The following is a 26,299-nucleotide window of genomic DNA, read 5'->3' on the forward strand; positions in this document are numbered from 1 at the left end:
TTAGGGGTGAATGAGTGAGAGAAGGAACAAAGCAAGAATGGAAAGTTTGTCACCTGACAATGAACACCTTTCAAAAGTCTCTCTAGCAACCTTTTTCAGAGTCGAGCTTGGCACGGTCATTGCTGCATAGAAAGACTGATGTTGAATTTGAATGTCTGTGTAAGCATATAGAAGGGGCAGCGGAAGGTACAGTCGTGCGGAAATACTAAATAACTGCATGCGAGCGGGTATTTTTTCTGAGGAGCGCTTGACTGGTGGCTTTTGTTCGAACTAGCGCTGACGTCAAGACTTGTCCATCTGGAGCAGATGGGGGGAGCCCATCAACGCAAACTGCCATTATCATTTGTCGTTTCTAGAATCTTCTCCCCCTTTCAATCAGAGTGCAGTGACACAGGTGCAGGTGATAACGGCAGTTAGCGTTGCGATGGACGAGTCCTGACGACAATGCTAGTTCGGACGTAAGCCACCAGTCAAGAGCTCCTCAGAAAAAAATGTCCACTCACGTAGAGCTATGTGGTATCTGCATGACCATACATTTCTGTAAGGGTATATAAGCACCACTTCCGACTCGTGAAGTTCAGACTGCAGGATTCTGGGGAAGTACTAATGCCTCTACCACCAAGATTGGTACAGACTCGTTAAAGGTTCTGTGGCTGCCACCAGATGGCGCTTACTTTTGAAAATGGTACAGTAAAAGCAGAACTTGGCTTTTGTGTGATTAAAATACTGAAAACTATGGTTTTCATTCTCTAAATCATGTATGCTACTCTCACGTCAATATTTGAAGCAGATAATTTTGCTGATTAGATTGTAGCTGTTAGAAAAGCAAAAAAGAAACACCCCCTGTCTTTTCAAAATAAAAAAACAACAACAAAGATTTACACATTTTTACCCGTAGTGGAGACCAGTAAACACTATGACTAACTCGCTCTTCTTCGACGACATTTCCACAACGTCGTTGCAACGTTGTCTTTTCCAGCAGACACGCAGCGAGTGCTGAAGCAGATGGGCAGCTGGCTGCTTGACTGTTCGCTGTTCTCCTCGCCGCGGCTTCTCAACGTCTCCTTGCTGTGCCCAATGGGCCCAACCGCTCAGTCCAGGTTCAGGCGCTCCGACAATCCGCAGCCAATCACGGAGCTTGACGGTGTTGTCTCTAAGGAGACCTTCACCGTGCTCAGCTGTGGTAAGTTTATCGCCTGTATTTTGTGCTCTGGCTTGAATAAGTTCCAAAAGGTGCCAAGTGCTCTATCCAGACTTGGATTTCTTCATGCCCCCAGTCTGGCTTTGAGGACCTCTTTTGTATCCAGTTAGTGTTTTTATGTAGTGGTGCTTTATCCGGTGCAATATGACAGGAAAAATAGACCCTTTTGAAAATTCAGTGCTATATATAGTGGACAAAAAGCAGTTTCACTTTCGAGAAAGTAATGGCGGTCATGAAGCTGTATTCCATCGGGCACTGTCATCTTCTCACGTAAAAAACAGGTGAAAATTCATTCTTCGATCACCTTGTAATTCTTTCTCAATGCGGAGGGCAAGTTCGTCTGCTTCTTGCGCAGGGGGTAGCGGTGACGTCAGAACGCCGAGCCCCGATTGGCTGATCGCGACACCCCTATCTGAGCGTCGTCTGCTCCTTTGCAACGTCGTCTGCTCGCAACGTCGTCTGCGTCTGTCTTACCTTTCCTGCGACTTTCGGAAGTGCAGAGGCCAGATTCACTAAACAATCTTGCGCCAAAAATGTGCGTAAGACATAATTTAAGAACAAATTCGTATTCACGAAACAAAATTTTCGCAAGTTTTGCGCAGGTTACGACGAAATCCTACGACAGCTCCGAAGCTGTCTTAGCACTTCTTACGATCAAATCAGCATGGCCGACAGCGTCGCGGTTGCGACGACCCACGGACGTTTATTTTTCTACGTACGCTTCTCACGCGTCCCGACTTCAAGCAGCAAGAAAAAAAAGTAAAAAGTACTTGAAACAGACCACGACGAACAAGAACGCTGGATCCACAAACACCCGGGAAAAGCTCCAACGGCCAAGATTCCACCGAACGCGACCAAGCGAGCACGGCAGTTAGGCCTAGCAGGCACTCCGCGACTCGGCGACCGTCTGACCACGACCGGCTGGTATGCTGAATGGAATATGCCCGCGCGACCCTTGTGAACTCTTCCCGTATTACACTTTGACCGCTGACCTCAGTTTTAGATTAAGAGGTCAATTTCTTCCTCTTGTTATCTCCTTGTTTCCCGAGGCAACGGTGAGTCTCGCCGGTGAAAAAGCGGTGAATCTCCGACAGACGCAGGGAAGGTAAAACAGCCATCGCTTTGACTCGCAGACGTAAAGCAGACGACGTTAACTGCGCCAACCCGCCGACGCCGTTAAAGAATGAGGGGTCTCGCCGCACACGAAAGGAGGGAAAAAGTATTTGGGAAAGAACTTGCGGACACTAGCCACCCTCACTCTCGCTTCTTAGCAAACAAACCTCGGCACTTCGGGACACCCCGCCAGTGAGTCCTTTGACTTCCCTCCTTGATGGGCGTCTGCTAGTTGTTAGACAAAAACAACGTACCGCTCGAGTTATTTCGTCTGCCCTCTCTGAAAGGCGAAGTCGAGCTCGCTCGTAAAGACCTGCACTTCCGAAAGTCGCACGAAAGGTAAGACAGACGCAGACGATGTTGCGAGCAGACGACGTTGCAAAGGAGCAGACGACGCTGAGATAGGGGGTCGCCATCAGCCAATCAGGGCTCGGCGTTCTGACGTCACCACTACTTCCTCTCTCATGCGCAGAAGACGAAAATGAGCTCACTTGCGAGGCGTATCTGTTTAAGCTTTGATGGTGTGAACAAGAAGTGACCAGTACAAAGCGGCGACCCTTAATCCCTTGATTAAATTTTCACCATCAAAAGGCTTTAGAGCCAAACTTGTGCCAAGCGATTGATTGGATCACACTCTGAAATAAACGCTAATGCAGCCGTTGTATCTAATTTGTGCGTTGTGTTGTACTTACGTTTTGAACGTAGATGCCTCATACAGCAACTTATTCGTTCATCAGCCTCAAGAAGGCCACCATTAGTTGGGCGCAGATGCCATACACCGATTATTTACTCTTTTTTTGGCTTCACCTTTGTAGCGGGTAATCACAAAACTTTCGATTCTGGATCTAGCCAGTGGTCGCCTCTGCTATTCCCCTTTTGCTGTCTCTTCCGTCTGTGTCTGCGGTTGGGTAACTTGCGCACATTCCACCTTGCTTCCCCCCTATCGTTGCTTCTGCGACAGCACCTCCAGTCGCCTCTTCTTCACCTTCATTGTCAAGCAAGTGTCCTCCCGTTGCCACTCCGGCCGCTGATAGTGATAGTCGCACGATGATAGTGACCAAAGTTAACAGATTGAATTTTGAAAAAGGGTCTAATGGTACAACATGGTTGTAACAAAACACAGATTCTATTTGGCAATCCATCTTGTTTCTTCTTTGCTTGGTTGCAGCCAAGTTCAACACGGCTGACCAGTCGCTGAACATTGCCGCCTTCTCCGTGCTCTGCGCCTGGCTGAGGAAGGCCCTGAAGCACCAGCACGTTGAGGAGAGCCTGCTGGTGTCTGCAAAGAAGTACTGCCTGTACGTCATCCAGCAGACATACACTAGTAAGCAAAAGACCAACATCCATGAACCGTGCCCCATTTGTGCTGTTATGTCCCAGTTACGTAACTGCAGTTACGCTAAGTCACGGTTACCACACTATAGTATGCAGGGACAGCAATCTCTGGCTGTCCCTGCTGTCAAAGCTACAACGCACTTGCACATGTGCATCTCGAGTGCCCATCAAAGCTGTACATGCACACTCTTCTGAAATAGTTGTCCAAAAGTATAGGGTGTGTTTTAGTGGAACTGTAGGCAGTGGGACTGTGGTATAGGGTGCCCATGTGATGAGGGTACTAGACTGTGTCCCTTGTGGCCAGTTTTGTGAAAGTTGGGATGGTACCTCCAGCATTTTTGTATGTGGACAGTTCACAAGCTTGCAGGGAGAGCAAAGAGGAATTTGGGTGCCTGAAGAACTCCCGGGAATTGTTTGGAGAATTATTTTCGTGAACCTACGCTGTCTGCCAATATATGGATTTGTAGTGTGACCATTCTCGTGCAGAACCCCTGACTGTTGAGGACTTGGAGATGCAGCATTGCGTAAGTTTTACTTTCTCTGACCCTAGGCTGGGCTTGAGGCGAGTTTCTCTGCATTAAAAATCCTTAATGTAATACCGTGCAAAATTTGTTCTACCTGAGTCTGTCCTCTAAAATAGCAGCCTGGTTCTGTTAGAGGTTTAAGATTAAGAGTATGATCGCAGTGTTTTCTTTGAAATTGTTTTCTGAAATAAATGTTATGTAGTACAGAGCTGATTCTGAAATTCATGCTTCATTCCAGATTCTGTTAGGAAGTTTCTGACTTGATCTTTGTGAATCTGGCACTGCACTTTGGCCTTCACCTTGACACCGAAACTCGGCAGTTTATAGCGTGATGTTTATAGCCAAAATACTGTAGCCAAATCTTTGTAGCCTAGCATAAAGCCACTGAATACCGTGAAATCCCGAGCAAGCGCCCACCCAAAATTTGGAGATAATCGTGTAAAACTGGGGTATGTGCGCTCCTTAGGTCAACAATATGTAAAGGTATGTCATTCATGTATTCTCCGAATCTTAAAAAATTGAGAGGTGGGGGCTTATTGTAGAATGTGTGGATGCTCGGTATTTTAGTTTAAGCTACACATAGAGTATATTGATGCTCTTTTCCCCGTCTGTCTTGCTTGTAGTACTGCCATTTTGTTGCTGAGTACGGAGCGGCTGCAACTGACTCATAGTTACGATTCGAGAATAGGAGTTCCGCATCTTTAAATGTGCGGTTGGAATGCTCAGGCAACGTCATCTCGCTCCATCTCAGACCGTTTTAACATTCTTAAAGGACCGAAAAGCGTTTTCTGCAATTTCCGACAAAGTTTCAGGCAGCGGGCAACAGCGATTCTAAGCAGCAAGATGGCCGAAACGTCGTCGCTGTGAAGCGTAGCTTGTATTAGATGGCTTCAGCCTAAACTTTCGTCATTGTCGCCGCTTGCAGTGCTTGGTGGAAGCTGTCCACGCATTGGACTTCGTCTGCCAACTGGATGCGTCCTTGGTGCCCGAGGTGACGCCGACCATGCAGAGGCTAACCGGAAGCTACCTCACCTCGCACGTCGTGGTCAGCACCGCCCTGCTCCAGTTCTTGCTTCATCACGGTGCGTGTTCTCTTGGCACTCCGGAGTGCTATGCTATGCATACTTTTTTCAGGAAAAATTTGCTTGGCCTTTCGTGAAACACCCCCATATACAGTTACATTTCATTAAAGGTGCACTGACAGGTTATTTATGCTTGCCAAAGTTATTATTTGTGCATGACTAATGAGAGCCAAACTACCCAGAACACAATTCGCGGCTCGAAATTCGTTTTCTTTCCGCCCGAAAACTGCCGATTGAGAACTGGCTGGTTTGAGTCGCGAACGAGCAACTGAAGAACAACTAAGGAGAAGGTGCGTGTGCTCGGCAGCCCCTATCTCCCCCCTCTTGGGTCACATGTAGGAATGCTTCCACATTCCTACACGTAAGCAGTAGTGTACTCCTGTAGTTTTAAGACATTACACGTTCTATATTCTGCTTTCAGTCACCCTGCGCCGCAGGGGCGCGCGGCCCGCTGTCCTTCGCGCCGTGGACAGCGGGGCAAGCTGCTTGTAGAAATGCGCTGCGTGTGTGCGTTCCATGTAGGAATGCAGAAGCATTCCCTCATGTAAGGAGTACTGTACTCCTGTAATTTTGAGACATCACTGCACCGTGGAAGCCTGTCATAGTGATTATAGTTTGGCTACTAATACGTTTCATGATATAAGCAAAAGTTCCGAATGGATCGCTTACATTTCACGACCAGTGCCATTGACCCTTGTGCAGAATTTCGAGAGCTCGCGAGCGACGATTTGGATGTCGCAGACGTGTGCCTGTCCAACGCAGGTGCCGCGGTGTTATTCAACACCGACGAAGTGCTGTCCCAGTTCTTTGAGCGGGTGGTGTCTCAGGCGCATTGCTGCACCACGACAGCGCTGGAGGTGGTTCGATTCGTCAAGGGCAATCTGGCGCAGCTGTGCTCGACACCTGGCACGAGCATCCTTGAGAAGTACTTCCCTGCGCTGCTCAAGGCAAGTCGTGCCTTTTTGAAACTACGCTCCGTTTTGCACTAAAGGGTCTTTCCCACACTCTCGTTAAGTTATTGCCGAGTTTTTGTGATCTCGTATGACGAGAGAACATACGCTGGCACCATCTATGAGGTGACCCTGGAACTGCATTTCCCTAAAGAGGTTTTGGGGTATTTGAGAGATCAAATGTACGCAACATCTGTGAGAAATGGCCATTTATAACATTGTCAAAAGTTTTTCGAGCCGAGAAAGATCTCTTTACTAAAAACTGTGTCAGTTGATGTTCTGTTTGTTTGGGTTCCCGAAATAGAACCCTGTATGTATTATAGACCTATATATATTATAGGTCTATATATGTGTTATAGGTGTATATATATTAATACCTATATTTAATATAATTCTTGGGTGGATTGGTTCGGAGTGATTTGTTTTTTATGGTGGTACTGGCTTGTGCAGATACTGGCCTGGAGCCCACAGAACTTCAAGGCGGAGTTTGAGAACATTCTTCCTGCCTTCATGTCTGCCAAAACATCCGTTGAGGTAGAGTAAGGCTTTTGAAATTCCTAGCACGTATTGTAACAAGGTCCAAGTGATGAAGTGTGTTGGTGTCGGGTAGTTGCTGAGAAGTCTAAAACCTTGTTTGGTTATGTTTTTTCTTTGGTTGCTTTTCCCCCTATTTGTTGACCTAGTTTTCTATCAGCATTTGATTGCTTTTGAACCTTAATGAGCATATTATATATCTAGAAATGCTTTTTTCATTACTGCAGTAGGCCTTATGCAAAATTGCTTGGTGGTCTGACAACACTGAAAGCGTCGCCTTTTTAATGTTGGGTCTGTTGCAGGTGGGATCTGTTGCCTGTAATAATGCTTGAAAAGTATGAAGTAAAAAAGGGTTAAAATGGTTAAAATGTAGAACTTCTGATTGTCAATGTGGGCTATTACTAAGCACACATTTTGGTAAAAAACCTACCACTAGAGCAGATTTTGTCTTGTTGGCATGTGTGAACTACAGGGGGTGGTTCTCTAGCTATCATCATCACCGTTTGTGACGTCATGGGTAGGACAGACTGCGACGGAATCCACAGATCTTGGATCCCTCGGCTCGTCCGCTCGCTTTATACGCTGCTTGTGTGACGTGCGGCAAAGGCTGTTACATGCATGGTGTTTATATGGTGAAGTGGTACTTGTAGTAGGACATTTGACCAAACTTTGAGACTGCACATGGCCATGCATAGTCGTGCTAACAAACATTTTTGGTGTTGAGGTGTCAAAGCGCTCGGGTGATGGTGTGCTGTCCGCTACCACACTAGAAAAAGCTGCATGACGAAGACAGAATATTCATAGCTTTATCTTACTACATCATCTACCAGGGCGAATAGGGTGTATTTTTTATTATGATTCGAACAAAAAACTAAGAAAGGAATGTCTCATCAAATCGAAAATAAAATAAGAGAAATTCGAGAACCTCTCTCGTGTGTAGTAAACACTTCAGTGGAAGGGACTCTGTGTATCCTGTTGGTTCCAATGTGTTCTGCGAGTGCTGGTCTCTTATTAATTCCAAGTTGGTTCCTTTTTGAATTTTGCGAACCAGTAAACAAACCTTTCCTCAAAAGAACTGGAAGGAAGAAGAGGTGGCTGACTTCTGGAGGCGTTTCAATTAAATCTCTGCTTATTCACCCGGTCGACGCGAAACGTGTGAGTCCCTCTCCCGATAGAAGTTTTATGTCTAGTAAGTCGGCGACACATCATCGTCCTAAAAAATGAGGTATACATGTGCTATGAATTGCTACCATTTGTATGTTTAATTTTGCGGGGCCAAATGGCGCATAATGTGTGTTGTGCTTCTCACTGAGCTATTTTAAATGTGTAAACAATTCTTAGTAATCAGTAATAGAGCAAATTAATCAATCGCCTCAGTTTGCCGGACCATAACCGACAATTTAAGAAGTTATGAAAATTTCTGCTTTTCTTTCAAGCAGAAGTCACGATGTAACAAGCTTTTTTGCCTGATATTCGATTTGGGAGGAGCTAAGCGTTTGTTGCTGACGAGAATTTGCTCGGCAGCAACTGTCAAGTCACACTTGGGTAGAAGCGTCTGCATCAGCAAGCACAATGTAGCCAAAACAAGTGTGCGGCGCTTTTCAAGACAACTGTGCGTGAGTGCACAGCTAATACAGCACACCATTCACGCTGGTCCACTACCCTCAAAACCTTAAATTTTGTCTCCAGAGAGACGGCTTTCCACTTCATCGCCATTGGCAGCTCTGCTACGAGTGGCGTGGTTGGTGATTGACTTTAGTCTGCACTGATTCTTGATGCCTTGCATAAAGGTCAGCAGCGGCTCCCCCACCGTTATTCGCTCGGTCCATAGGTGGCGCTACCTCCCGAAACGCGCATTTTTGCACATCGGGCGATCTGAACTTTCGGAATTTTTCGTTTTGAAATTACTTTTTGTACTTTTTTCTACGTTGCAGTATAACTTTCATAGTATTTCGTGATGCAAGAAAAGCAGGGATTGCTTCGCTATAACCAATAGCGCATCAGATCTCACGGTTTCGTTATATAACTAGAACTCCCATCCAAATAAAGCATGACCAACCAAACTTCGTGATTAGTTTGCTATATCTGATAATACACTATATCTGTGTTCGTTGTAAAGAGGTTCAACTGTAGGCTGGTACCACTAGTAGTCAATCATCTCCTTGGTGTTGCAGGTTTTCTACAGCCTGGTCGATCTTCCGACGCTGACTGCTGCCTTAGTGATTGACTCCGAGATGTCATCCTCTTCGGAGAGTGTTCAGCAAAAGCGGCGTTCCAGTCTCAGTCCGGAATTTCAGGCTTCCATGATGTTTGTCCTTAGGGACGAGAGTGGCATTGGAGACACCTTTGACGGGTAAGTACATCTTTTGCTTTAAAGAGGGGAGTGGGCAACTAAACACATTGAAATAGACAAAATATTAGTAAAACACAGTCACGGTACACTTATACAAAAATAATTATTAACGGCAGTTATAAATAAATCTGATGATGGTATTGATACTAATAATGCAAGCAGGTGTTCCCACTTTGACGGGGCTCTGGGTATGAAGGAATCATTATAGGCTGAAGTTTGACAGCGAGGAATGTCAATTTTGAACTCATGAATATTGATTAGTGAATAGCTGTAAGAGGGGTTGGGAGGAGTTAATTTTTTAACATAAAATTAGTATAAGATATTTTGTGGAAAAGATAGATCAGAGTTTTTACGGCACAACAGAGGAAAAGGCAAAGGGAGGTTACCTTTCATGGATGATACACCGGCTGTAGGATGATAGCTGTCAAGTATAAAACGAGCGCTACGATTTTTAAGTGACTAGGCTAGAGGTGAGTGTGGTTTGACCAGTACCCCAGATTGCAGCAACATAGTCTAATCTTGAGTGAACGAGAGATTTAAATAAAAAGAGTTTAGGAAAAGTCGGGGCTAAAGAGAAGTTATGTCTTGTGTAGCCTAACATGGAATTAGCTTTAGCAAGAATGTGATCAATGAACCTTGATTTGTTAGTTGAAATTCTGATGAACTACAGTCAAACCGGACATATCGAACCAATTTACATCGAATTATTCCTTATACCAAACAATTTTTGTGCACAGTAATGTTCGGGATAATATATAGCAAAAACTACGATTACATCGAACAAAAATAGCAGCCGCTACCGGTATATCGAACTGCCAAAAGCGCCGCTTTGCTCTGCAAGCTGGCTTTCCCCCAATGCAGCCGCCTGCCTTAGGGGAAAGCCAACTTGCAGAGCAAGACGGCAATCTGCAGGAGAAGGTGCTCCTGCTCGGACGTGCTCCGTGCTCTCGGCACAGTTCGGCACTAATGCGCGAATATAGAAGGCAGCTGCCTCAGTATTTTGGAGTCCATTGATAGCGTAGAGAAATATCGTTATAACGAATGCAATGAATAAAAAGCAGCAGAAGATGCAAGACTATTTCATTGTGAAATATGTCAGCAGAAAGTGGATTTTTGAGAGTCAAATTTATTAAAACTTTTATATCGAATTACCCGCTATATCGAACTGGTAGACATTTTTTGCGAGTTCGATATAAACGGGTTTAACTGTATTGCATAAGTAGGGTATGTACTGATACACCCTGAAAAGTAACCCCCCCAGTCGGTTTGACGAAAATCATGGAAGACTGAAGGACCCTGAATTGCAGCTGTCCTTGAATGAGAAAAACATGAGTTTTTCTTATTCGGGGACATGGAGTGAGCACTCCTAATCCTTGACAAACACTTTCTCTCCTTGGGAACAGCTCTTGTCCTTGAGAATGAGAAAAAAACCCATTTTCTTATTAAAGGAGTTAAGGAGGACAAGGACAAGGATTCAGAGACAAGGAGTAAAGAAATATTTCTCCATGGCTTTATTTCTTGTTGATTCAGAGCACATCTCCCGACTGAACAATCTGCACGGTTGCTTCCTCTCTCAGAAAAATCCCACCCCTTATTTCGTTTCCTTTATTTATCGGTACCAGGGTGTTCTCCTGGTATTTTGGTGACACATGCTTCATGGGGGTAAGGACATGCACATGTCGTGTTTTCTTAAATGTATGCACTGTTAAACACTCATTTGTTTTCCCTCTACAAAAATTGACATTGAGAAACGTAAGATTTATTTAGTGAAAGTAATGAGCTTATATTTTTTAAACTACTTTATTATTTGATGATTCAGCAGAAACCTGTTTGCAAGTTGATTTAATTGTTAAGAAGTTTGGTTTCAATAAGAAGAAAAGGGAAGTGATATAACTTGGCTCTATAGTATAATTTATAAGTACACTTCTACCATCCTAGTTGGGCTGCTAGCAATATTAATCAACTAAAGACAATCAAGAAATGTGCATTTCTTTAGCTAATGCACAGGGTTGATAATTGTTATTAGTAGAAAGATAATGTATCAGTCATATGTCTGTGATTTAACTAGATTAGTTTTTGCTTCAAAAGGTGCCAAGGAAGTTGTAATAGAAAGACTTCCATCTTCAAACAAGCAATATGCCAACATTTAGAGCAAAGAGTATGTTTTTCCTCAGCGCAGTGTGACTGCAGTGTGCCTTTTCTGCACTGCACCTCTCCCACAGCACAGCTTTTTCGCAGTGCAGCAATGCCACGAGAAGAAACCAGCACAATGGCATGTGATTAGAGTGAGGTGGCTTTCCCATTGTGCAGGCATGCTGAGTGGGAAAGCCTCTACCACAGGGCACTATCAATTGTTCTCAACTTTGCCCGCATTTCATGCTGAATTCAAGGGGACTTTCAACCGTTTAGGTATAAGCAAAAAGAGCGATGGCAGAAATTATGTTTGTTTTGTTTTGACAGGATTGCGAGGTTCCACGTCCTTGTCGCTGACTTGGCAACTCATCCGAGAGTGGTCCGCTGTTCGGAACATGGCCCCCAGCTCCTCAGGTACAGTGTCCATGGTTGCCATTATATTTTTATTTAGCTTTGCATTAGCCATCGTTTTGTAAGTTTGTAAGGTGTTAATTTTGGTATGCAGTTGCTTCTTCGCCACGTTTGTGCATCATGCGGATGCTGAGTTGGCAGCGCGTCTTTTGCCCGCCATGTTGGAAAGGCTCTCCGTCTGCTTCGGGTCGCGGGGATACTGCGAACGTCTGCGCAAGTGAGTTTTCTTGTCATTTATATTTGTCACTATTTTTCTTGTTAATCAGTTTTAACTCGAATCAAGTATGACTGCTTTACTTAACTGCTGCGATTCGTGTGCGGCATTATTGCTATTACTCTTGTTGCACTAGGTATTCACATCAACCTGCGTTCACAACATCAACGTAGAGAGATGTCACTGTCATGATCCTACCTCAGGGATGCTCAGCTATATGCTTACACACAGTCCACGCCTGTTTGTTGTGTGAAAGTACGGGCTGAGCACATGCTTTGCAATGCTTAAGACACACTTAAGCTGGAGAACCTTTTCCTCTGAAAGAAGGTGGTTGCTCAGATCCTTTTAATTGAGTTTGTATTCTGGAGTTCCTTAGAGTGATCCAGAGTTACTCTAGATAGTACCCCAGCGTAACCGCCTAGGGTACTGTGAGGAGTTCCCTAGAGAAACCCTGGGGAGCTCACCAGTATAGACCGTTTTACTGAAAGAGGGCGAGAGAGAAAAGGGGAAAGGGCTACCGGCGCTTTCCCCCTTTCTGATTGTGTAGAAAGAGTAAAAAGTCCCGGATGAGAGGCTTGGCCGGTGTTGGGTGTCTGCTGTGCCCCAACTTCGTTCGCGCTTTCTTTTCTGTTTTGAACTCGCAAACTTAATTAGAGTAACGGGCTTCGATAGCAACAGTTCCCCGGTCATCGGGACACCATTGCTCGGTCATAGGGTGCAGGAATAACGACAGAAAGCGTCGAATACTGTCCGAGGACCTATGTAGCTTGCAATGAATCCGGCAAGGCGAGAGCGGCTGACCCCGGTCTCGGCGGCAGTGGATTGCGTCCGTAAACCGAAAAGACGTTTCCTAAACGCCATCCTATCGACTGTGCTCGGAACATCTTGTAAATGAAGCGCGCACCGAACGCTGTACCGCCGATGAACATGGGGTACGCTCGCAAGGTCCGTGACAGTATTCTCGTGATAATTGCTGCTTCAGCTTGTAAAATTTTGTAACTGAATTTATCTTAATATTGATAATTTGCAGTGGTGACTCACTCGATTTCATAATTTACAACACTTAGTTGAAGGCTTATTTTCGCCGCCGGCTGAGGCTAGAAATTGTTGGAAAGGTAGTTCTATCGGTTTTCCTGAATAGCGATCCCCTGTGCGATACCAGAGAGCCGGCAAAAGCGCTCCTTGGAGTGCCGCTGGTGGGTTGTTTGGGTTGTTTCCGTTGATTGGGCGCTTTGAAGCGCTGGATAGTCGCTCCAGGGTACGACTCGTGTGTTGCGATCTGCGTCTTCGAGCCCAGTGTGTACGTTTCTTTGTTCGAGTCATGGCATCCGCCAGTGCGCCAACGGGGGGAACAGCGGCAGCGAACGTGTCAGTGGTAGAAATTGGAGGTTAGTGCTCAAAATGTTGCATCAAATAGTAAAATAATTCGTGGCTGCTTTGACGCTTTCTGCGGTTCGATATAAGCACATCTAGAACGTCTTCGTCGTTCATCCACAATGAAATATGAGAACACGGACACGCAAGAAAAAAGCAGCGCAGCAAAACGATCTGTAGCAGCTCCGGGTGTTTACAAAAGTTAATTGAGGTTCCCGGTTCGTGTATCGCTAGTTCATTACTAAAAACGGCTGCGTTGAAAGGGGCCTATTGCAAGCAAAAATTTATGAATGGTTAACCATTTCCAGTCACGCGGAAAGCGGTGGAGCTTCGAAACATTGCAGCAGCACGTGCCTTGCCGAATTCCATGCAAGCTACGAGGTTCTTGGGCGGTATTCGACGCTTTCTGTCGTTATTCGTGCACCCTATGACCGAGCAATAGTGTCCCGATGACCGGCGGACTGTTGCCATCGAAACCCGTGGCTCTAATTAAGTTTGCGAGTCTAAAACAGAAAAGAAAGGCGCGAAAGAAGTTGGGGCACAGCAGACACCCAACACCGGCCATGCCTCTCATCCGGGACTTTCACTCTTTCTACACAATCAGAAAGGGGGAAAGCGCCGGTAGCCCTTTCCCTTTTTCTCTCTCGCCCTCAAAATGGCGCTACCCACGATAAAACGGTCTATAACTCTAAGGAACTCCAGGGTGACCCTAGAGTAATCCTAGTTTGCTGTAGGAAGTTCTCCAGGGTTACTCTAGTGTTACTCAAGGGTAACCCTGGGGAGTTTTTGGCCTTACTCAAGTATTACTCTAGGGTTACTCTAGGGTAACCCTGGAGGTTTTTTATGGGTTACTCCGGGGAACTCTTGGGTTCCCAGAAAGGCCACTTGGGGCTGTGTCCTACAGCACTTCCCTGTCTCACTTTGCTGTGCAGAGCCCTTGCAGACGTGTTGCCCAAGCTGTTTCGGAGGTTTCCCGAGATGACGTTTCTCCTGTCGTCCGAGCTTGTCGACTTCCTGAGCCACACGGCGAGCTACGAGACAGCCCCGGACTTCTTTACCAACCTGGTCAGTGGATCCACGTTTCCTTTGCTGGGTGTACTTTGCTATTTCAGGTCGTGCGACTTCTACCTCACGGGTTTTCAAACTACCATATTTACACGACTGTAAGTCGACCCCCACACATTGCATGTCAGCAAAACGAAAAAAAAAAAAAAAGTTTAAGGTGCATTGTAGGGTGAACATGGGAGAACGGTAGGGCACCTCATTCGAATGCCTGGCCTCCAACGTGTGCTCGACGCCTTCTGGCGTGCTTCAGCTGCACATTTGCGCGCGAAGCGCACCAGATGCCGAAGCGCTATCCAAGTTAGGAAGTGCGCGCTGGAGGCGAGAAAACTGAAACTCCTCGGTGTCGTTCTCACTCTGTCTTTCGTCTGTACTGACGTTGTCGTTCCCGTCATCATCGCTGCTACGCTCCGAAAACGCGTCGTCGGCATCGCCCGACGAAATCTTGCACTTCGTAAACGACATCACCAACCTCATCTTCCGTGCTTGCTCGGTGATCGCGTCGCACTTCATGGGTAGGAATTGATTGCGTGCTTCTGAGACGTACGTTGCAAGGCAGACTTCTAACGATGGAAAGCATCCAGACGTATCCGCATTTTAGCCCGTGGAAGCCCCTTCATTTGCTGTCTCAGTTAAAAATCCTACGTCGTTGCAGACGCCACTGGCGCACCACTCTCTTTGACAGGTCGAACTTTCGTCCAGTAGCGCAGCTGTTGGTTGCTTTGGATGAAGAACGGCCGTTAACGAGTCTCGAAAACCTAAAGTGCCCAGATCACGTTTGTCAATACAGAGAAACATAGTTGGCACTTCAGCACGGTCGCACGATCTCGACACTTTATAAAACAATGTGTAACCGGGTTTATATCACACAATTGCGACTGACGTTTTAGTGAACAGCGGTCATTTGAGCGAACCGACGTTTTAGCGAATTACTGGGGCTCTGTTAACTCCCCCATGGCATTCACGCTGTATCGAAGCGACAGTCTGCGGCGGCTCATTGCAAAAATGTTAACCGATTTGGTCCACCCGTAAACTCTGCTTCGCATAGGTCGACCATTGGCTAAAGTGTCTTTCGATGAAAACTAAGCGTTTGCTAATACGCCGTTCAACCAACTGAGTGCCACCCACATGTGACCGTGCATTGCACGAAAACAAGCAGTGGGGTGTGAGGCTGTTCCAGCGGCTGTTCCGGTGTGGCTCTTACATCAAGTGCCTCCACTCCCGGTGTACTGCACGCCACTCACAGCCGTGCATTCAGGTTGATTTGCGAATCGCAATCAGCATGATCGTGATTTGCAAATCGGGGCCAGTGCACGGATATCAGCCCGAGCACACAGAATGGCAATATGCCACAGGTACAGATGGCTGAACTCGTAACAAGCCAATGTGTTCTTGATAATGTGATTGTTCGTCTTTGTTGGTGGTAGGTACTTTGGTTTTGATTTTAAGTCTCCCCCCCCCTCCCCCCCCCCAGTTCAGATTTGCAAAAATTGAAAAATAGGTCGACCTATGATTATGTAAATACAGTAAGTTCTGGGGAACCAGAGGATCCCCAGAGCACCTTCAACTGTTCTCCAGAGTACCTTCAGAAGTTTCCTAATCTCCCAAATTTCCTCGAGCATCCCCACCCCCATGTAAAGCGTTTTTTTCTGTTTAAGCTCCATTTTAGCTGATCTCAGCTATCCATTGATGCACAACTATGAGCCAATCATTTTCTAGTATGTTAATTATTTATTGGAGGGCCTGTAGGCTTTGGCACTGCTTTACCGTGTCAGTGCCCGGGACTGGGAAGGGTTCCTTGGACGTCACTCAAGAGAGATGGGGATTCCTCGAGATTGAAAGGTTTGAAAGCCTGTGCTCCACATCATAGCTATTTGAATGAAGTTTTGCAGTGGATACTCAAGTGTATTCCGTGTAGGGTTGCCATGGCACGTGATGTCAGTCTCACGCGATGCCATGGTGACACCACGGTGTCATGTCACATCCCATTGTCTGGTGACATGATGCCATAATGACATCACAATGTCGCGCCACGTCGTATTGTCAGGTGACGTCGTAGTGTGGCGCGACATCATATTGTCATGTGACGCTGCACAGTCACATGACACCGGGAAGATTTCTTAGCTGAGTTAAGTGATAAAATTTATCCATTAAATCTGTTGGGAAAATACCTGCATAGAGCACGACGTCGGGGTGTTGTGTCACATCACATTGTCAAGTGACGTGGTGTTGTGCGACGTCATAGTGTCACATCACGTTGCGCTGTCGCGCAACACCGAAAAAATCTTTCTGCTAATTTAGGTTTGAAAATCTATCCGTTATATTTATTGGGAAAATGTCGGTGTGCTGCTTCGTTTTTGGGTTTTATTTTTTGTGCAACTATTTTAACGTCTGTTCAAAAACTATGGTGATATAGTTTCGGGAATTGGAGGGTCAGCGCGATGAACTAAGTCAATAGAGGGAGAGCAACCCTAAACGAGGACACACAAAGTAACATGAGGAGGTAACCATCAGAGCAGGATAAAACTTAGTCTAAGTTTCATCTTGTTCCGACGGTTCTATCCCCATTGTCATCCGTGTGTCGGCTCCGCTTCCTCTTTTGTGCTCCCTAGTTCAGGGGTTCAAAGCTCCAAAGTCTACTGTGACTTTTGCCCATTTTCCTGCTGGGGCCATCCGGCTTGACCTTGATTTTTTTTTTTGTCTGCTTATCCATTTAGGGTTGTAGTCTGAAACAACTAAAAACGAAAATATTTTTTATTAAAAACCTCAAAATGAAAGAAAAAAGAATTACTCTGTTTAGGAAATGACTGGGAGCACGAATCCTAGCTGATATGGTGACGCAGCACTCTTGCCGTATCTATGCCCCATGCTGGCCTCCTGTGGGTGGCGTAGCCAAACCAGCACTACAATTTTTAATGCGAAAGCATTAACTGGTCTTATGGAGCGAGCTGACGTCATCAGTTGGCAGCGCGAAAACGGCAGATAGTTTCCGCGCGCCTTCGGTTCCATTGGCTGGCGCGCGTCGACGGGGCTCCCATTGGCCGCTGCGCCATGGCCTCTGAGATCCTGAAGCACGCGAGCGCTGGTACGCAGCAAACGAAAAGGGAGCGGACGAGCAGACGACAAAGGGAGCGGACGAGCGGCTTGCATGCTTTCGCATTCAGAACTCGTAAGAAATGCTTAGGTGTACCTCGAGCTTTTTCTTTTTTTTTTTTTTTCTAGAAGGTGTTGGCTTAGTTTTCTTTGCAATTTAGGAGAGGAGGGGCTTAGGAAGATCTTGCTGAAGATTGAGGTCATGCATCTACCTGCTTTTGAAGCCAAGACTCGGTGGTCTCTTCATAACCAACCTTTGTCTTTCCGTTGTCTTCGTACCAGGTGTGGGCTGTAGGGGAGTTTGCTTCACCCAATGAGAGCTCGCTGTTCACCCCGCGGGTGATCACGGACTACTTCGAGGTGCTTGAGTGCGTCGCGTTTGAGATGTTGGGTTCTCCCACCCTGCTGCAGCGGGAGCGCCGACTCAGGCTGCTTTGTGTCCTCATCACTAGCCTCAGCAAAGTAAGTGTCTCCTGTTCGTAAAGAGTCAGAGTAACTGGTTTCGCCGCTTACTCAAGAGCATTAGCGATTCTTCCTTCATTGTAAATTTCCTTTCAAGTAATTTTGCATTAGACACACGTTTGAGAAAAATGGAATATGAGTAAATGTTCCATCAAAGTAAACGTCGTCCAAAATAGGTAATTTTGCGTTCGACACTGTTTTAGAAGATTGAGAGCGTGAGTCAGTGTATCACTGCGTCAGAAGAATTGTACCCTATACTTATTGTCATTGAGTAAGAATTGCTACACTTGGAATGGTGCCTTCTATGCTTTCTTGTTTCCTAAAAAAAGGTACAGCACATACCCAAAAACTCTCGTATGTTTTTTCGTTCAAAAATTTATAGGAAACCTATGCTGTGAGCCATCGGAGCCTATTCAATATGTACCGTATGAGTGTCACATGGCCTTTGGGTGGGGACCAGCGACACGTGGGGCTCATAGTCAAGTAATATGTTTGCAGCTCTGGACTGGCTGTGATGGCTCGTGGCATCCGACGTAGGGTGAAAGGGAATATGGCGTAAAATTCTTAATGAACACCCTCCCCCGAGAGATCGCCCGTCCCGTTTTATTGGCTAATTATTCATAACATAAAAATTCAGAAACATCGCACAACCCTCGATTCTCGTCGGATGTCACGCGACGTTCGACAGGAGTAACATCAATCGCGCAATCTGCAGTATCGGTACGTCTGACAAGCAAGTTTGCAGCTGGTTTCCGTGTTTTTTGCCCGCAGTCTGCAAATGATATCAGTTCCCGTGGCGTGCGAGTTTATCGCAACGGGAAACGCTAATCTGCTGCATCTGCGATCAGTGGGGTCACTTTTTTCCCGGGTCATGTGGTTGATAGCGGGTGCCCTGGCGTTTATCCGTCATTTTTGATAAACGTTTGCTGTGTCGTCCCCAGAGATCACCCACCAAATATTTTTCACCATTTATATTTTAACGCGACAGCGTTGAGCTCGAGTGGCAGAAGAGCCGGTGCCAGTGGCGTGACGCAGATCCTGGTTGGTCGATAAAATCATGACATCACAGCAACATGACCTCGTGCGGGAATTTCAAACGGCCCGTAATGCTCACGTGTGGAATGAAAGTGATTAAAAAACGTGACATGCAGTGCTTTTGATTTGAAAATGATGTTTTTTTATAAAGTAATTCATTTGCCTGAAAGAAAAATGTGAAGAATTTAGGGCGGGGTTCAAACCCACGACCTTTCAGTTGTGAATGAGACACACTGCTGCCTAGGCCATGCGATTGGGGCTCGATAACTCTACCGCGTTCCACTCTTGGGGGCGAAGCTTAAAAGACCTCCAAGTTTTTATTTTGGTTGCGTGCTCTTACGGGATTTTATGGTAGTGTGTGTGTGATCAGCGAGAAGGTGTGGTTCCTTTGCCTCTTTTGACTCCCGTAGCTAGCCGTGCGCTCTCAAGACCTGGTGCCTAGGGCTTTGCTCTGCCTGTCCAAGACCGGCCAAGTGTGCGGGACAGAGTGTTCGGGGCCTAGGGCCGTTCTGGAGCGCAGGGTCGCCGAGCTGAGGGCGGTCCTCGAGAGCTCCGGGTGAGTGTAATGCAGATCTCTGTCGGCAGCTTGCCATTTGGAAAGTCATCAGACCATTCCAGGAAAGATAGGGCTGTCTTCGATCCGCCATTTTCAGAACTTGCGAGCTCAGGAGCTTTTGGAAGGAGTGCCCTGCAAGTGTGGCACAAGCAAGTGTGAGCGCCTCACTTGGAAGTTTGGTGCCTGGAATGCAACTTTGACTGACATGTTTAGTGCCCTCTACTAGCGTTGTGCGAATATTCGAATAGTAGTTTAGAATAATGTGCTATTTGATATTCGCTTTGAGGTGAACTGCTACATTCATAGCACTTCTAAAAGTGTTGATTCTGTCGGGCTAGTTCCGTTGAGTGCGCTCTCACCGATCACCTGTGCACTGCGAGGAAGCAATACCCATGAGGCTCGCAGGTTCTGTAGGTATTACTTCCCCGCACTGCACAGGTGGTCATTGAGAAGCACTGAATGGGGCTTACCTGTCGCGATTATGCAAAAATATGTTGGACAGCGATGTCTCGACAGCCCGCGTTCATCGTTCCTGCTTTATTATTCGTTTTTTTTCTTTGTCAAATTTGAAATAGAAGAAAGAATACATAGTGAGTTTCCGAGAAACGAGAACCGTGTTTTTCGGCTTGGGTGAATAAACTAAGCATTGCAGAAAGCTCGAACTTTGTGAGAATGCGACGCTAGCGGTTGGGGTTGAAGGCGAAAGTGTGAGAACATGACGTCACCTGAATCAAAAGATAATTGAGAAAATACGAAATTTCTCTACGAGCTGAAGTCCAGCTAAGCCTAACATCGTTAAAACAAAAAATGACACTTTGGGTGCCTGTAATATCTATTTCAGTGAAAGAAACGTGTCAGCAAGAAAGAAATATCAATATCCTCTTTCTTGTTGAGAAGTTTTTTTTTCCACTGAAATAGATGCTACATGCTAGCTTCCCTTATGTCATTTCGTGTTTTAATCATATTAGGCTTAGGCGAATGTCGGCTCATAGAGATATTTGGTTCTTCTCAATCATCTTTTGATCCAGGTAATGCCATGCTCTCAAACTTTTGTGTTCTATCCCAACTGCCAGCTTCACATCCTCACAAAGTTTGAGCTTTCTGTGATACACAATTTATTTACCCAGGCCAAGAAACACAGTTCTCATTTCTCAGCTAGAAACTCCCTGTACGTATATAGCAAAAAAGATTTATAATTCTCCTAGGTGAGAATAGCTGCGACAAATCTGTCGTTCACTTTAACAGTTCACAAATGAAGTTATAATAAAGTTATCTGAGCCCAGTGGTGAACAAGTGGAAGTTTCTTTTATCAACCTTCAGGAGTTCAGCTGAATTTTCATTTAAGCATGATGCACCGTAGTGAAAGACTTGGAGGAACTATTTGATATTCAATTAAAAAATATTCAGCCAAAACCACTTTTGGCTTTGAATTCGCTTCAAACTCAAAATCCACTATTTGCACATGTTTATCCTATAGACCAATACGCTGTTTACAAACAAGCTCGCGTTCGCCCACACAAGATTTGGGCACTGCGCGTGCGCAGAAACCAAATTCGGGAGGGTGAAGCGTCTGCGCATGCGCAGTGCCGTCGACAGCGCCGCCGCATCTGCGTGACGTCAGGGCCGTGTGTTGGTCTATACACCAAACAGCAACAGCAGAATAGGTGTTTGCCATACCCACCTCGTCTGCTCTGCCTCTGCAAAGGTCTCAGTGTGCAACGGCATGACACGTCTATGATGTCATCGAACAGGAATGGAGGCACCACTAATGAGAACGCAGTAAGCACACCATTCACAGACTCGTTCCAAGCACCACACTTGAAAGAGTGCCCCCCTGAAAGGACCACTCACACAGTGAGAGCATTTGGCCCAAGTTCTCAAACTGGCAGTTTTGAAGATTGTGCATTTATTGGAAAGAAATTGGCAGTAAACCTTCATGATGATGCAGGGACAATAAAAATGATGGCAGCACAACACAGTTTGGTGTGGAGTGCAGATCAGCATGGGCAGCCTATAACCTGTTGAAGTTGCTGAATCACACCTGCAAACTGACTGTCCAAAGTTGAAGATAAAAAGCAGTGAAATTTTGTGATAAGGATGACAGTGATGAGGTGATGGTAGTGATGGAGATGGTTGAATAAGATGCGAGGTTAGCATCAAGTGCTGAAGGCTAATAAAAAAAAAGTAACTCGGAAGTATATTTTTGTCAATTGTGCATCTTTTATTATGTCACATCTTAATAATTGTTCATAAAATATAGTTAAAATTTGCTGATGCAGCTACAAGAAAGCTCATTGTTTTTTATAGTGCTCAATTACTTTATGTGTTCCGGAATGGTGTTGATTCACTATCAGCCTTGATGGTAACCCGGCAAAATTCTTAATAATTTCCGATTTCTATCAGAATTAGTTGAACACATTAATAGACACCTCTGAACCAGTAACCCAAATTGCAATTCACAGTAATTGTTTGTCGCGAAGTTGAAGTTTCAAATTTGGTCTGAAAAGCCGAGATGGTTCTACTGGCAACACTGAAAACATAACGTCAGATGTTATTGTTTTTAGGCTTGATGGCGCAAGCTGCCGCTTGTTACAAAGGGTACAGCTGTTATCATCCATCCGTCCGTCCATCCATTCATGTTGTAATATGGGGCAATATGGGGGCATTACAGCTTGTTCCCGAAGGGTCACGAGAAGTTTGACGGTCTGAAGTGAACGCTGGTGAAACTCGTGCCAGAATAAAAGAAAAAACAGGCGCCAAATATATATATATATGTTTGGTGCTTGTTTCTTTTTTTATTCTGGCACGAGTTTCAACAGCGTTAACTTCACACAAATTTGTGTGAAGTGAACGTATATATATATATATATATATATGCAGAACATGGGGGAAAATATGAATGTCAGTTTTGGCATCACGTTTTTTTGTCTTCTTAATAGCTATTTCGAAGTTAGTGAATAAATATCATGCCGAAAGGAGTGCAGCCTAGGTATACCGAAAATTTGTTTAGGTTGGGTAGGTATAAAAAGCACAAGAGTTCAAGAAACAGTAACATATGGTTTACCAATCACAAATGTTTTGTTTTATTAGGGGGTCCTTATTGGTAATATTGATGTTGTTTGGTTTTTCCTTCTCAACACATTTGATTTTTTTATTTTATAAAGGCAAAGCGAATGACAACATCTTTTTCCACTCCAGTGCTGCTTCTACAATCCTCACACCGCCAAAGGAAGATGAGTTGAAAAGGTGAGGATTGGCATTCTCGTTAATTATTCATAGATTAATTATAAGAAATAAACTGTTGGTAAATTAACGTGGTCATCCCCATGTGACTGAAGCAAGTTGGGAGTTCATCATTGGGGAAACTGCCGGAGTGATAGATGGATTTTTTTTTTTCCAGCAATACTTGACCCTGTTTTGTCCACTTAACAAGCTGTCTTATCTTTATGCCTTGCAATCATTTCAAATCTCCCTGAGACTGAACCGATGTAGGTAATGAACCATCTAATGGAAGTTCACAGAACATCACCGGTTCATGCATTTTCAAGGCCCGTGCACACCATTGCATTTGAGTGCGTGTAATTGCGTTGCGTCTGCAAGTCACCGGGGCATCTGTGCCTCGTATGCCAAGCTGCTCCTTGATTGGTTATCACACTTCATACGAAGCACGGATGATCCGGCGACTTGTGACCCTTTCTCCTCAGGACGCAGTCAGACTACAGTCAAACGCACCAAAATTGGGGAATCAGTGGGCGAGTGCCTCAGCCCACCACATCCCTGTGCACGTGCAGCGAAAGCTCGCTCTGCAGAACCCATGGATTCTGGGTTCAATCGCCACCCCTGCCCGTTTCGATCTGGATGAGCATCGTACCGGCTTGCGGTCGTGTATCACTACTGCGTGGTGCACGTTAAGGACCCCAGGCTAGCGGTTGTACTGCGCTGGCTAAATCGCTCATGTGCAGCTGAGAGACTCGTTGTCCGTTGAGGCAGACCAAGTTCTACACACACCCCCATTTGTTTTTCTAACGACTAATTCTTTTTTTGGCTCGATTTCCCTAGAGCCCCTCTATAAAATTTACGCTTCGCGTTTCTTACAAGTACCGCTAGTAATACTTTCTGCAAATGCGGAAGGCACGTGCAACGAGCGGGTGTTCATCGCCATCCGCTTCTTAGGGCCGCTGATTTCAGTGCTGTGCTGCCATTTGCTTCCAAGGGCTGCACGAGGCATGTGCCTCGTGCATTGGCGCATTCGAGGATGATTGATCTACCTCCAGTTTTAACAAAGTTCCGTAGAAAGGTTGATCGGTGTTTGGACCAAAACGAGGGCTCCGTGTTTTGGAGTTTACCTTTTTTAGAGCGCAGCTCTTAGGCGCCCGTTTCCGGCTTGAGCGGCGTCGCCGTCGGCGTAACCAGGGTCACCCCAAGGTCACGTGACCCCCGAGGTCACGTGACCCCTCAAGGTCACCTCAAGGTCACGTGACCCCTCAAGGTCACCTCAAGGTCACGTGACCCTCAAGGTGATCCCCATGTGACCTCCCCAAAGTCACGTGACTCCCGAGGTCACGTGGCCCCCTCCCCGAGGTCACGTGACCCCCTCCCCCGAGGTCACGTGACCCCCCCTCCCCCGAGGTCACGTGACACCCCCTCCCCCCGAGGTCAGGTGACCCCCCCCCCCGGAGCATATTAAAGAATGAGGGGAGGAGGAGGAGAAGGAGGAGGGGTCTACCCTCCCGTCAGTACCCTTCCCTCCTCCTCCTCCTCAAGAGCTGCGCTCCAATTCGGCGTTACAGGGAGTTGTAAACGGCTTTCACTTTTTTTAATGCTAAAGCATTAACTGTCTGATGGAGCGAGCTGACGTCATCAGTTTGAAGCGCGAAAACGGCACCTTGTTTCCCCGATCCCAAAGGAGCGGAGCAAAGCTGATGGATTTCGCCTTCGGTTCCATTGGCTGGCACGCGTCGGTCGTCAGTTTCCACGACCGCTCACCCCATGGCGCTGCGTGTCTATTAGCGCCGTTAACACGGAGCGTCCAAGGTCAGCGTGCCCAGGGGAGCACGCGCGCTGACCGGCGACGAAAAATATGCAGCAGACGACAAAGGGAGCGGACGAGCGGCTTGTGTGCTTTCGCATTCACAACTCATAAGTGCTTAGGTGTACCTCAAAATTTCTTTTTTTTTTTTCAAATTCGTTTTTTTAGAGGGGGGGGGGGGGCTATTTTTTTTTACAGATTCGGTGTTTTCAGTGTAAATGAATTAAGTACCGAACCTGTAAAAAAGTACCCCCCCCCCCCTTTCCTCCAAGGAAAAAAAAAATGAACATAAAAAATAAACACTTTGAAAGCACGAAAGCAGTGAAAGTCTGCGTGAAATAAATTGCTGTCTGGGAGCTGATTCCTCTCTCATCTGTACTTTCCATAAGCCTTATCGGTTATAACGTTTTTTCCTGGCGGTACCCTGAGAAATGTGTCAGTGGGGTTCTATACTGCAGTAAGCTCGTTTTTTTTTTCAATTGTACTATTGGCTTTCAATTAAATGACCTTTCAAATGCCCTTAGGACACATAAAATACCCATGCCACTTGGGCATTTGAAATGCCTCTAGATCAGGGGTCTCCAAACCCCGGCCCTGGGGCCTGATCTGACCCGCGGAAGTCTTCCAACCGGCCCGGGGCTGGCCGCGGTTCTTCCAATGATGCCGGGCCCGCGGCCCGCTTCCAGCATACCTGCTGCTACCGGCGCAAAAAAGTGCGCCTAAAAAAATGGCGCCGCGGCGCGCTCCTAATGCGCAAACGAAGATACAAGAAGGAACGAGAGAAACTGCATCATAACGCGGGTCCTTTGGCCATATTATTCATTGAGCATTGTCATCACCATTCTAGTCCCCTGCTTTATGTATGTCCGTGGCTATGGTGAAATTGTTTTGCATTATCATGTAAACTCTATTTAGTGTCCCCTCTCATAACTCTTGCATGTTGTCTGCATTAGTTTTATTACGCTTATCAGCCGTGGCGCTGCGTGAATGTGCCCAATTCATATGAACATTGGTTTACGCCTGGGGAGTTTTTTTGGCCACAGTTGTCGTGTAACGTCGAAATCAGCTAAATATTAAATTTTAAGTTCAGCTATATATATATATATATATATATATATATATATATATATATATATATATATATATATATATATATATATATATATATATATATATATATATATATATATATATATACACAGGTTTTTTTTTAAGCTTTACAGATTTGTGTAAAAAAAGGCGTGAAAGTTACACCTATACGGCCAGGGGGACATTCTGTGGGTGACTAATCTTTGCGATAAGTCGGCTAAATAATTAAAATTTGTTAATTAACTTTTTAATTAGTGAAAATAGGCATATGGTTCCAATTAGAAACTTACTGAGCGTCATCGAAAACCACTAAATCAACTCTATTTAGAACGACTTGAAGCTCGTGGGAATTACTCGAGAGCACGCCAAAGTTACCACTCGTGAAGCAGGCACAAAGCTAGCAGTGGCGGAACGCGAGACTGCAACAAAACCGGCTTCTTAGCCACAAAGTTTGGAGACCCCATCAAAATTGATCATTTTTGGGGCTGAGCAATTGATCCATCGGGTAATTGGATGCAGTTGGAGTTTGAAATTTCGAGGAGAAATTAAAAAGGCTTGCTTTATTACTGGTGCACATCTATGCAGTTTAGAAAGCAGCACTGTTGTATTACATGATAAAATACTTTAGCATTCTTTAATCCAGTGTGACCATCAGTTTTAAAAATGATGTAAAAATATTTTATTTTTAAGATGATTTCCACATCTTTTTTTGTATGGGTGGTACCGCGTCGAGTTTTAAATGAGGTTAC

At 45.6% G+C, this 26,299-nt stretch overlaps 1 protein-coding gene across 1 annotated transcript in view; it reads left to right on the plus strand.

Annotated features, from left to right (window-relative positions):
• Positions 1 to 26,299, plus strand: part of LOC8033411 (AP-5 complex subunit zeta-1) — a 33,281-nt gene that overhangs the window by 6,349 nt on the left and 633 nt on the right. The window contains exons 5-17 of the mRNA XM_042286125.1: positions 980 to 1,183; positions 3,483 to 3,638; positions 4,136 to 4,173; positions 5,099 to 5,255; positions 6,018 to 6,202; positions 6,656 to 6,739; positions 8,914 to 9,092; positions 11,553 to 11,639; positions 11,731 to 11,853; positions 14,157 to 14,289; positions 17,662 to 17,841; positions 19,287 to 19,432; positions 22,631 to 22,678. Of these exons, the coding sequence (XP_042142059.1) occupies positions 980 to 1,183; positions 3,483 to 3,638; positions 4,136 to 4,173; positions 5,099 to 5,255; positions 6,018 to 6,202; positions 6,656 to 6,739; positions 8,914 to 9,092; positions 11,553 to 11,639; positions 11,731 to 11,853; positions 14,157 to 14,289; positions 17,662 to 17,841; positions 19,287 to 19,432; positions 22,631 to 22,678 (1,720 nt within the window). The remainder of the gene's footprint in view (positions 1 to 979; positions 1,184 to 3,482; positions 3,639 to 4,135; positions 4,174 to 5,098; positions 5,256 to 6,017; positions 6,203 to 6,655; positions 6,740 to 8,913; positions 9,093 to 11,552; positions 11,640 to 11,730; positions 11,854 to 14,156; positions 14,290 to 17,661; positions 17,842 to 19,286; positions 19,433 to 22,630; positions 22,679 to 26,299) is intronic.

This window comes from Ixodes scapularis, unplaced genomic scaffold, assembly GCF_016920785.2.
Source record: "Ixodes scapularis isolate PalLabHiFi unplaced genomic scaffold, ASM1692078v2 PGA_scaffold6__148_contigs__length_123643588, whole genome shotgun sequence".
In the NCBI taxonomy this organism is placed as follows: Eukaryota; Metazoa; Arthropoda; class Arachnida; order Ixodida; family Ixodidae; genus Ixodes; species Ixodes scapularis.